At 42.5% G+C, this 11,846-nt stretch overlaps 2 protein-coding genes across 2 annotated transcripts; both read right to left on the bottom strand.

Annotated features, from left to right (window-relative positions):
• Positions 1-3,565: 3,565 nt before the first annotated feature.
• On the bottom strand, positions 3,566-4,816 carry LOC128557240 (uncharacterized protein K02A2.6-like). The gene has a single exon (XM_053544417.1). It carries the CDS (start codon positions 4,814-4,816, stop codon positions 3,566-3,568), a length of 1,251 nt encoding a protein of 416 aa, XP_053400392.1.
• A 3,711-nt stretch (positions 4,817-8,527) lies between these two features.
• On the bottom strand, positions 8,528-9,991 carry LOC128557239 (uncharacterized). The gene has a single exon (XM_053544416.1). It carries the CDS (start codon positions 9,989-9,991, stop codon positions 8,528-8,530), a length of 1,464 nt encoding a protein of 487 aa, XP_053400391.1.
• Positions 9,992-11,846: the final 1,855 nt, after the last annotated feature.

Below are 11,846 nucleotides of genomic sequence, written 5' to 3'. Positions count from 1 at the left end.
AGGGCTGTAAAAAGTTTTCCTTCAAACTTCCTACCCTGATCAGAGTGGATCTGAAAAGGATACCCAAATCTTGAGAAGAACTCTTTCACTGCTGCACGAGCAGTGACTTCCGCTGTTTGCGACAGCAAGGGGACACATTCAACCCACTTTGTAAACTGCTCAACCATCATCAGAATGTGTTCATTCCCCCTTGGTGTCTTCGGCAATGGACCCATAAAATCGATATGGACCCTTTCCATGGGAGCTCCTGCCTGAAACTCTGTTAGAGGACACCTCCCATATTGGTCAGCTTTCTTGCTCCTGTTGCTGGCATCACAACTACTGACAAAGTCTCTAACATCCCCTGACAAACCATACCAGTAAAACTTTTCTTTCACCTTGGCCTTTGTTCTTGCCACTCCCTGATGCGCTGCTGAAGGGAGGTCATGATTCAGACGTATGGCCTGGTCCCTCAAGCTAACTGGTACGACCAGTTTCTTGTCGCCATCATTATCCATATACAACGCACCATCAGTCAGCTCAAATGCCTCCTTATTAAGCCAGTACGACTTCGCTGCTGGGCCTTCTAAAAATAATGTCCCGTGTCCTGGCTCCTTTCCAGTCTCTAACCACCTCAACAACACGGCCAAAAAAAACAAAGACAAATATCAAATAGGGAATGCCACGTACCAAAAACGCAGCCTCCCCAAAACTAAACCCACAGCACGCAGACGCGTACACCACAAACACACACACACACATACACATAGACGCGCACACACACAAAGCCAACACATTAGGACAAAACGAACAAACAAAGGAACACAGTGGGGCACCGCCTTGGAACGGTCAGTGGCAAAAACACCACTGGGGAGCTTAAACCGGTTTATGGTGCGCACCCAACCTCACTCTTACCCCCACCATGTTCCAAAGACACGGGACAGTGTAAATAAAAGTAATCCCCTCCAGGTGAATCTCTTACACGCGTAATGGAAACAAAAAGGCATAGCAGGTAAAACACAAAAATGCTCGTGTATAAATATATAAAAAGCAAAACTTTATAACCAAAAACGTATGTACTCAGTGCCTTTTCAGAAGACAGAGCAACAACAGAAACACCCTTAAGGGTCCGACGAAACAGGCCAGAAGACAGATATCAAAACAGTTCAGTCCTGGTAGGATTTAAAAACTGCTTATCATAGAGTCCTCCCCCTCTTCCGTCAGACACAATCAAAGAGGGAAGCGTAGTGTCCAAATGTAAACGGGTTGAACACTAAACATGCGGTATGTCTCAAAACAGTTGGGTCGTAACCTCTTCTAATAAAACATTTTATAATTTTACCAAATACATTTTGAAAATTACCATGACCCAAGATCTTACGAAGTTTGTAAACCACATCCCCATAAAAACGGGTTTAGAAATACCTTCTCGCAGAAGTGTCTTCAAATTACTATTGAATTTTAAAACTAAATCAGAATTACGATAGTAAAATTTAGCAAAATATTTACGCAATTTGTAATAACGGTAGCCTTGCTGAAGAAGTTTACTTGTAATATATTGATTACGTTCATTGAAATGCTTGACATGACTACACGCTCTGGCAAACCGGATTAATTGAGAAATATACAGCCCATAAGATGTAGCCTGAGGTACATCCCCATCCAAATGGGGAAAATTTACAATACTAAAATTAAAATCATTCCTCTTGACATAAATTTTGGTATGTATAATATTGTCATAAATAGAGAGATGTAAATCTAAAAATGAAGCATCAGTATCCGAATTGTTAGTTTTAATTAACTGAAGCTCCCTAGGATAAATAGTACCCACCAATTGACCAAAAAACAACAAAAGCCCAACGGAAACGGTGACTGTAAATTTTTAATCCATTTGAATTCTGCTACATGTCTGGCTTTAATTTTAAAATTAGATGTGGAATTTATATCATATACGAGTTGCTCTACTGGCTGCATTGTTACCTGATCAAATGTATGGCCAGATTTACGAAAGTGTTGTTATAAAAATGTAGTAAACTTGTTCCGGCTACGCATTTTGTATGAATGCTCACTGAAACGATTTTTTAAAGAACGCCCAGTTTGGCCAACATACTGAATACCACAATTGGGTGCGTTTCAAGTCAGTACATATATCATGTGGGACGTATTTCAATCAACGTCAGAATTAAATACCACATTAAAAGTTCTGCCGTTAACGTTTGAGGTAGTTGTAGACCTGTGCGATAAATGATTGCAACAACCGCAACTCTTAGAATTGCATTTGTTAATAGAACGGTACTCTCTACATCTCTGTGGAAAATTTGTATGTTTTATTTTATATTTCTTCAGTATAGTAGAAGTTAGTCTTTGGCTTGCTCAGCTATGACTTCCTTCAACGTTAATCCCCAGCTACATGGGCCATCTTCATCCTTCACCGTTACCTCTGTAACAACTACTTGGTGTACTCCATCCACCATCAAAATCTCCAGATGTACTACATCATCCTCATCGCTGCACTGTAAAGAACACTGATCTCCTTCACTTCTGGGATCTACGGTATCGCTCAAAGGTTCCCCACCACAGGATTTACTCTTGATCCGTAACTCGTTGGTGCATGACTGCCCACTCAAGGATCCCCCTCCTGTGGATTTACTGGCATCTACCTCGTATGACGGCTCCCCACCACAGGCTTTATCAGAATCCCCTTCTAAATAGTACGCGTCTGCACTCTCAGGAATTCCCCCACCTATGGATTTATTACCATCATCTCGGAGCACCAGCGAATCTCTGATCAACTCTTGATCTACGCCCCCATTGGGTATCCCTACAGAAGTAACGCTATTCCCCCCTGACTCATGGAATGGCAACTTCTCCTCACCCAAACTCTTGGTGCTAACCTCGGCGACCTTCTTAATCCCTCCCTAGCGCCCCCCCCCCCTGTTATGTCCATGAATTACTAACAATAATTCATATTTCTAATTTTAATCAACCATTGCAGAATGCAGTAAACAAACAATGACGTTGACGACGTTACCCAGTAACGACGTCATTTACAATAAAAGACGTTCTAAAAATAGATTATCACATTTCTCCCAAGTTATAAAAGATTCATATTATATAATTAAGTAATCAAAAATATACCGTAGATAAGCCAATGTGAAAGGATAAATTGATTTTAAAGAGTTTTAATTTCGTTTCTTGAAGTCTAAAACATAGTCTTTGAATCTTGATGGTAATCGTAGAGTACGTTTGGGCTGAACTCTTCTATTTAGTTCATGTTCATCAGTAGTCTCACTGGTAACTTGTCTTCCAGTGTCATCACCAGTAACTTGGTTTTCAACAGCACTGTTTTGGGTTTCTTCAATTTGGTTGTTGTTCTCCTGTGGATCTCGTTGAATTTGGTTTCTTTCCGGTATACGCAATAAGCGTTCTCTCCATTGGTCATCATTTACAATATACCTTTTGAATTTCGATGCATCTCTGTAAACTGTACGACCATCTGATTTCCGCTTGGCCAAAATGCTGGATCCATGAATATCGATGATTGTATAATGTTCTTGTTCATAAGCTGTTGACCATTTATTCACCTTCATCTTCTTGAGAAGCACTTCATCCCGACCTTGAAACTACTCTCGACAGTTTTCGGGTGTCTATGCTGGTCCTCCCATTTCTTCTTGTATATTTTGTTCTTGTTGGTTATTTCTCTCTCCATTTTACTGATGTTGGTTTGTTGAAATCCCGGATAGTCTAGTTTCGTACGCACATTTCGCCTCATTAATGCCTCATATGGCGTATATCCTGTAGCAGGATGCGGAGTCGACCTGTAGCCCATAAGCATATTTTGAACTGCCACGTTGGTGGATGTTCCTTCACTGTGAGCAATCTTTTCTGTCTTATTCAAGACTTCCATGAATCTTTCTGCCTCTCCATTTGCTCTGGGGTGTTCTGGGGTAACTCTATGGTGATGAAATCCATATTCATCAGCAAATTTTCGAAAATCTAGGGAGTTAAATGGCGGTCCATTATCTGTCTCGATTCTTTCAGGAATACCATATGTAGCAAATATCTTCTGAAGCTGTCCGGATGTCGTCTTGAATGATGTTGACTTGGTCTCTTCAACAACTGGAAATCTGGTTCGCTTGTCTATAGCAACCAAATTATAATGTCCATCTGGATATGGCCCACCGAAGTCAACTGATAAGGTGTGCCACGCTATTTCTGGTATCTCTGTAGGTTTCACTGGTTCTTGTTTCTTTTCTTCAGTGGAAATCTGACACTGGAAACATCTCGATATTATGTCTTCAACCAAACAGTTCAGTCTCGGAAACCAATATTTTTCTCTTAACATCTGTTTGGTTCTCGTCATCCCGAAATGACCCATACTGTGAGCAGCTTTTATCGTTGATCTCTGAAGCTTCTCTGGAATCACTACTTGCCTGTTCCGTAAGATTAGACCATTCGCTCGATATAACTCGTGCCGAACCAAGTAGTATGGTTTAATCTCTGGTCGATCTTTGTAATCTTCCCAGTGGTTTCTTCTCATAATATCTTTGATCTTCCGCAGAATCTCATCTTCAGATGTAGCTTGCTTTATGCTATCAGTGACAACGCCATGTTCGTTGAAAACAATCATTTTAATGATATTTTCTGTATCATCTGATTCTGTCTCTTCCAGAGGATGTCTTGAAAGATAATCCATTGGGTCTGCCTCATCTTTTCCCGGAACGTATATCAATTCATAATCTACATCTTGCATCTCCATGATCCACTTTTCTATCCGTGGAGGGAGTTTCACACAAGATCTGTTGAACATGGGAATCAGGGGTTTGTGTGACGTCATAATTGTGAACTTCGGCGCACCAAGCAAGTACATGAAAATCTTGTCTTCGCCCACTTGACAGCCAGTGCATCTTTTTCTGTTTGGCTGTATCTCTTCTCTGCAGTTGTCATAGACCTGCTTATGTAATGAACGGGTTGCAATCCCTTGCTAGTTTTCTGGAACAATCCAGCTGAGAGTCCTTCGTGAAAACTTGCTTCTGCCCGAACAATAATCGGTCTTCTTGGATCGAAAAATGCCATTGTGTTTTTTATCAGTGATGCTATCTTTCAGTTTCTGAAACGCAGCTTGCTCTTCTGGACCCCATGAGAAAGGAATATCTTTACCTGTCAATCTTCTCAAAGGTGCTGTTAAGACTGCATATCGAGGAATAAACTTGGATAAATATCCTATCATACCTAAGAAACTACGGACCTCTTCTTTTGATCCTGGAGCTTTGCAATCCTTCACAGCTTTCACTTTATCTGCAGTTGGCTTCAATCCTTCATTTGTGAATCTGTATCCATAGAATTCTAATTCTTGCACACCGAATTGACATTTCTCTTTGTTCAAAGTAATACCAAAGTCTTTTGCACGTTGCAGAACTGTTTGCAAGGTCTTGTTGTGTTCCTCTAATGTCGTACCTCCAATCAGTATATCATCTCTTTGATTCATGCATAACGGTATATCACCGAAAATTCTGAACATCGCCTCATCGAAAAGATCCTGAGAGCTTTGGCACCAAATACAAGTCGTTTTGGTCTCATATTACCCCAGGGTGTGCTGAAAGTCGCAATAGATCTAGAGTCTGGGTGTAAGATCAGCTGGTGATAGCCTTGTCGCAAATCCATCTTCGAAAAATACTTGCATGCATGGAATTTGCAAGTGAAATCTTCTACAATTGGCGCCTGCAATATCCTATTTCTCTCCATATATTTGTTCGGAATACGCAAATCAACACTTGCCTGATCATATGAGGTTCAAGGTTCTCTTTGTCCACACCTGCATAACGTGGTTTTGGTTGAACCACTAACGGCGAACACCCAAATGATAGGTTCACCTGGTTGGACTTCCTCGTATATATCCTCTTTGATACACTCATCTAACCATTTACGTAATGGTTCTTGTAGATAGTAAGGTACTGGACGGGGTTTCTGTGCAATCGGAACAGCATCCGCTTCATAGAGAACTTGACCAGAAAATCTTCATTTTTCCTCTTGTCAAATATCTTCCCAATGCCTTGAAATATTTCATCATAAGTCTCCAGTATTTCTGCAATTCCATGTCTCGTTGAATCATGAACTACATTCATTGCAAATGTTCTTCCCAGACCCAACTCATTCTCTTCTTTCAATGAACCGTCAGCCCTAATTTCAAGCATACCAAGTTCTACAAGCGTTTTCCTGCTGATAAGTGGTGGAGAATTTATCTTACCCTTCACGACAATGATAGACGATTCTGTCCCTCTAGTAGCATTCCGAAGTGTAGCATTGAACTCACCAGCAATAGGTAATTCGTTTTGTAATGTGCTCAGTTTCGTGTTGCTTCGCTTCAAGTCAATATTACCCTCTATCTTACGCCTAAGAGTTTTGTATTGATACTCGTCCATAACATTTGCATCAGCTCCACTGTCTGGTTCCATTCGCACAATTATGTCATTCACAACAATGGGAATAGTTTTCTGATAGTCACTAATCTTATTGACCTTTATCTTACCGATCCTGAGGTGTTTAACAGAATCTTCAATGAATTCTGATCTCGGATATTCATCATCTGAATCATCTGACACATATTCATCCCCTGTGTGTCTGACACTTCGTCTCGAATCACGGAATTCATCCTTACCTTGTCTCCTAGGAGGTCTTCCCGAAATACAAACCACAGCAAAATGGTTCTGTTTCTTACACTTGGAACAGGTCTTTCCCCAAGCCGGGCACAATTCCTTCTTCTTGGGGTGCTTTCTGTCGCAATATCTGCATTTTTCATTCGCTTGATAATTCCCAGAATGTCTCTTTAACCCGCTGGTGTCGCTTCGTCTATTGATCTTGGCTATCTCACCTCCTTGGCTCATTTCCTTTACCTGCCGTGATGTGTCTTCAATCAACTGCATTGCTGCCAAAGTCTGCGGCAAGTCTAATTTCTTATATATCACCTTTCGGATCAACTCTTCATTCTCCGATGTCTGTATTAGATGTTCAAGAATCCTTTCATTGTCGTTATGAAAGTCGCATCCTACAGTTTTTTCTCGCAACCTTGCAGCATATGAACCCGTTGATTCACCAGGTTCTGGTCTCATCTTCAGAAATATATATCTGTTATAATATATATTCTTCTTCGGCGCAAAATGTTCAGTTAATTTTGACCTCAACTTCTCGTATCTATCACCGGTTTCCGGATCAGTCAAATTCTTTTCCAATTTTCTTATCTCCTTACCTCCATATAGCAACAATGCATCTTTCTTCTTCTGAGGATCCGTTATTTCAAGGAACCGTAATTCAAGTTCAAGCTCATCTATCCATTCCGTCCATATTTCATTGGACATCCTGTGGTCTTCGCCACCGATAAAAGGAGAAATCTTCAAAATCCGGCTGTTCTCCGCCATAATTCTCCGTATAAAAAAAATTAAATGTAAGTCGACTGCTACATTCACTTTTTCCTCGTCGCCAATGTTATGTCCATGAATTACTAACAATAATTCATATTTCTAATTTTAATCAACCATTGCAGAATGCAGTAAACAAACAATGACGTTGACGACGTTACCCAGTAACGACGTCATTTACAATAAAAGACGTTCTAAAAATAGATTATCACACCCCCCCCCACCTCCCACCACGGGCATAGATTCATCAACATCTTCAGTGAACTTTTCCCAGCTATCGTGCGCCTTCTTACAATACTTGCACCCTCCACACGGCAATTCGCTTAACTTCACCTCAGTTCTGTAGTACCCACACAAATCATCTGGTACTGGTGGAAGTGACAACACATCAGCATTGCAGTGCTTGCGTCCAGCCCTGTGTTGCAATATCATGTTATGTTGCAAAAGCTTCTCCATTCACCTAGCTAGCTGACCTTGTGGCTCTTTAAATTTCAATAGCCACGTGAGACTGGAATGGTCTGTCCGCAGTACAAAAGGCCTACCTAAGAGATAGTACCTATATTGTTTTGTGAACCGTACGACGGCCAACAACTCCTTTCTCGTAACACAATAATTACGTTGCTCTGGTGTCAATAAATAGCTACCATAAGCTATAACTTTCTCCTGGCCGTCTTGCACCTGTATAAGTTCCCCAGCTACCGCTATTTTCGAAGCATCAGTGTCAAGAATGAACGCATCCCTATGGTTAGGGAGGGCCAACACTGGAGGCTCTGTTAATGCAAGCTCTAAAGCATCAAATGCCTGCTGCTGCTCCTCTCCCCTCACAAAATCCTTCCCAACCACCCTGTATAATGGCTCACTGAGCGTCGCAAAATCCTTGACAAACCCTCTATGGTAATTGGCGAGATCCATGAACCTTTGCACATCCTTGGCATTCTGGGGGGTTGACCACTGCCTCACTACCTCAATGTCCTTTTCCGCCATAGCCAACGTATCGTTACTAACGATACGCCCCAAAAACTCTACTTCATGCTGGAAGAACACACACTTCTTCGGTTTCAACTTTAGACCGTATTTACGAAATCGGTCAACCACTTCCGCCAAGTTTTTCAGATGGTCATCAGACGTTTTTCCTAGAACCAAAATATTTCTAGGAAGGCCAGAACGGTTTTCCAGTTTAAACCTCGGACTACGAGATTCACGACTCTTGAAAATGTGGCTGGCGCATTGCACAACCCGAAGCCCATTTTCACATGCGCATACAAACCATACTTGGTAACAAATGCAGTTTTATGCCGGTCTTCTTCCTTTATCTTCACCTGCCAGTATGCAGAGTTGGCATCCAGCTTTGAAAACCAGCAACTTTCGGCCAGTGTGTCCAGACAATCATCGACCAAGGGCAAAGGAAAAACATCCTTCACACAGACATTGTTCAAGGCCCTGTAATCGATGCACCAGCGGACAGTTCCGTCCCTTTTTCTTATAAACACTGGTGCTGAATCCCATTCAGAAGTTGATTCCTGAATCACCCCAGCCTCAAGCATCTTCAAATGTGCCTCTTCTTTCGCCACTAAGCATGCAGGCGTACGACGCATGCGCTGCTTTATCGGTTTGGCAGTTCCAGGGTCTATGCTGTGCTGTATCTCAGTGAAGTTCCGAAGGTCGAATTCACTTGTTGCAAAAACATCTTGATAATCAACCAATAGCTTACGAAGCTCGCTTTTCTTTTCATCATCCAGGTGTGTCGTTGACTTGGCATATACTTCTTCATGGTGACTCGGTACTTTAACATTTTCATCAACCTCCACCTGCTCAACGGAATGCACTTCAACTTCCACTTCTGGATTTAATACCTCTTCAACTGGATAGGCATTTGCTACTTCCGACCCCTTCTTCAGCAACCGGAACTTATCAGAAGCATTTACCACACACTGTGTAGCATTACTTCCTTGACCATGCACAGTCTTTGGGACAAGTACTCTTAAACCTTCATCTGGCTCTATCATGGACTCTGACATTGCACGATTTACGCGGCACTTGACTTGCATCACTGAATTTGGCGGCACAACACTCCTTTTACATACAGTGACCCTCGCCACGAGCGGTTCGCCACTAGCCTTGTCAACATTCAGATGCAAATCTTCTCCATCAAAGTTAATTATGCCTCTTCTCATGTAAAGAACTGCTTTACTATGCAACAAATCAAAACCTAGTAGCATGTCTTGTGTAATTGGTGCTACGTATATAGATTCGCGATATACCTTAGACCCAATTTGTAGTCTAACTGGCCCCACAACCAAACCATTCATGAATAACTCCTTTCCAGCTGTCAACAGCTTAGCATTTTTCACGGTCTTCGGCTTCACTTTCAATTTTTTGTACACCTCTTCAGAGATAATTGTAACTTCTGCTGCTGTGTCGACGATAGCTTCAACCTCTGTTTCACCAACTTGCACCTTGAGTTTATATTTAGATACAGACGACAACTGGCAGACAGTTGCGGTTACCGATTCATCAAATTCACCCTCACTTGCTTGTACCGATGCTTCAACTAGTTTCTTATCCGTTGCGGAAGCAATAGCGCCATCTCCGCTCATCTCGGGAGAGCTATCTGATTGACTATCATCAGTCTGTGTACCCCGGTGCAAGTGACTATTTCCCGATTGAGCTTTACGAAAGCTCACAGGAGTGTCAAGTGCACTTGAATAATCTGTACTTGACTCTAAATTTGTGGGTTCAGACGGACAATGTCCAAGAGGGGACGTACGACGACCCTCCACTCTCCCATTACCTCTCTTGCGGCCCTTTACTTTGTGGGTCTGGGTGGGGTCGTTCCACCCGACCCCTTCCCGTTTAAATCCTGATTACTGGTCGGTTTATCTTGCTTCTCTTTACAGTCCCTCATCAGATGCCCATTCTTGCCCCACTTGAAGCACTTGAAATCCGTGCAATTTGGTTTTATGTGCCCCGGCCGCCCACACTGATAACATCTGGCTTGACCAGAAGACCCTCTACCACGACCTCTACCCTTGTCTGCTGATCGCTCAACCGTTTACTTTTTGAATATCTGGCTTCCCAGGTCATCCACCATCTTCTGCACAGCTTCTTTTGTCAAGCTTGACTCACTCGTGCTTGTTTCATATACATGGGCAGCTTCCTTATCCATGTCTCCCGTACGACGAGAAACGCGTGAATTTCCGTACACCGCCTGGTGAACATGTTGATACCACTTGACATGATCCATGGCATCCTCTATGGTGCGGTGTCGCTTCACGCAAGCATCTTGGGCTGTCGCTTTATCGTGTAATCCAGCACAAAACTTCGTAACCACTTGCTGGTTTGCATACTTCTCGGGCAGTTCCCTAAAGGCACGGGTTGACAAGGTCAAAAGCCTATCCGCCCAATCTTCTAAACTTTCGTCAACCCCCTGGCACGCTTGCTGAAAACGAACATTTGCGGTTTCCGCCAACTCCTTTGCGCCTAATCGTTGTTCAAGTTTCTTCATTAGACGTCTGTACGACAGATCGTCATTGCCTTCAGTGACGATGGCATAAAATTCTGCAGCCTTGCCCGACAAACACCAACACAAGCAATTTCTGCATTCCTCCTCACTACAGGCATAGGCATCGGCATATCTCTCAAACTTCTTTTTAAATGCCGTCCAATTGCCTTTGCGGTCATACAACAGATTCTTTGGCACGCCCCGTGGGTACTTTTGCTTATGTTTCTGGGGCACCGAGATTTCGTCTTCCGTACTTTTATCTGATGAGGTCACTGTCACCTGCTTTTTCTTCTTCAATTTTTTCTTAAGCTCCTTTGTCATCTCTTCTAATGCACCCTCCTCATCTGTTTCCAAATCAGTCTGAGGTGTATACGATACACGCTTCAGCGGCTTTCTGGTCAGCCCGGTTACCCTTGACCTACCCTTATGGACAGGTGTATCTGCATCTGTCATATCTGTGACTTTTGTTTCCTTTCTTACCTCCACTGGCGCCCCCATAAACTTTTCTGTCAGCTTTACAGGGTCTAAATCCCGCTGAGCAGATATCCTTTGTAAGAACCACAAATTCTCATTCTCCTCAAAGTCTATGGCTTCCAACATGGACTGAGTGGCTTTTCCTCCGAGGTGTGACTGTAATTTCTTTTTAGGAATGTTGCTATCCTCCCGTAGAGCCATTATTTTACCTGCCAACTTTACACCTATACCAGGTATCGCCATTAAACCATCCTAATCTACAAAATTTATTTTTGTTTGAAGTTTAGGGTCCCTTTCAGCTGATGATGCTGCCATTGCTGTTAAGAGTTGTGAAAGGTTTGGGGTTTTAACCTTTATCGCACTAGAAGGCGCTGTACTTCTCGGCTCTACCAAAGTCGTGTCCTCGTCTGAACTCATACTAATAATTACAGTCTATAGTTTTGCTAGGACTCAATTACTTTTCTTGGCCGTACCAA

This window comes from Mercenaria mercenaria, chromosome 5, assembly GCF_021730395.1.
Source record: "Mercenaria mercenaria strain notata chromosome 5, MADL_Memer_1, whole genome shotgun sequence".
NCBI classification, from domain to species: Eukaryota; Metazoa; Mollusca; class Bivalvia; order Venerida; family Veneridae; genus Mercenaria; species Mercenaria mercenaria.
This window is presented reverse-complemented; position numbering and strand designations above follow the sequence as displayed.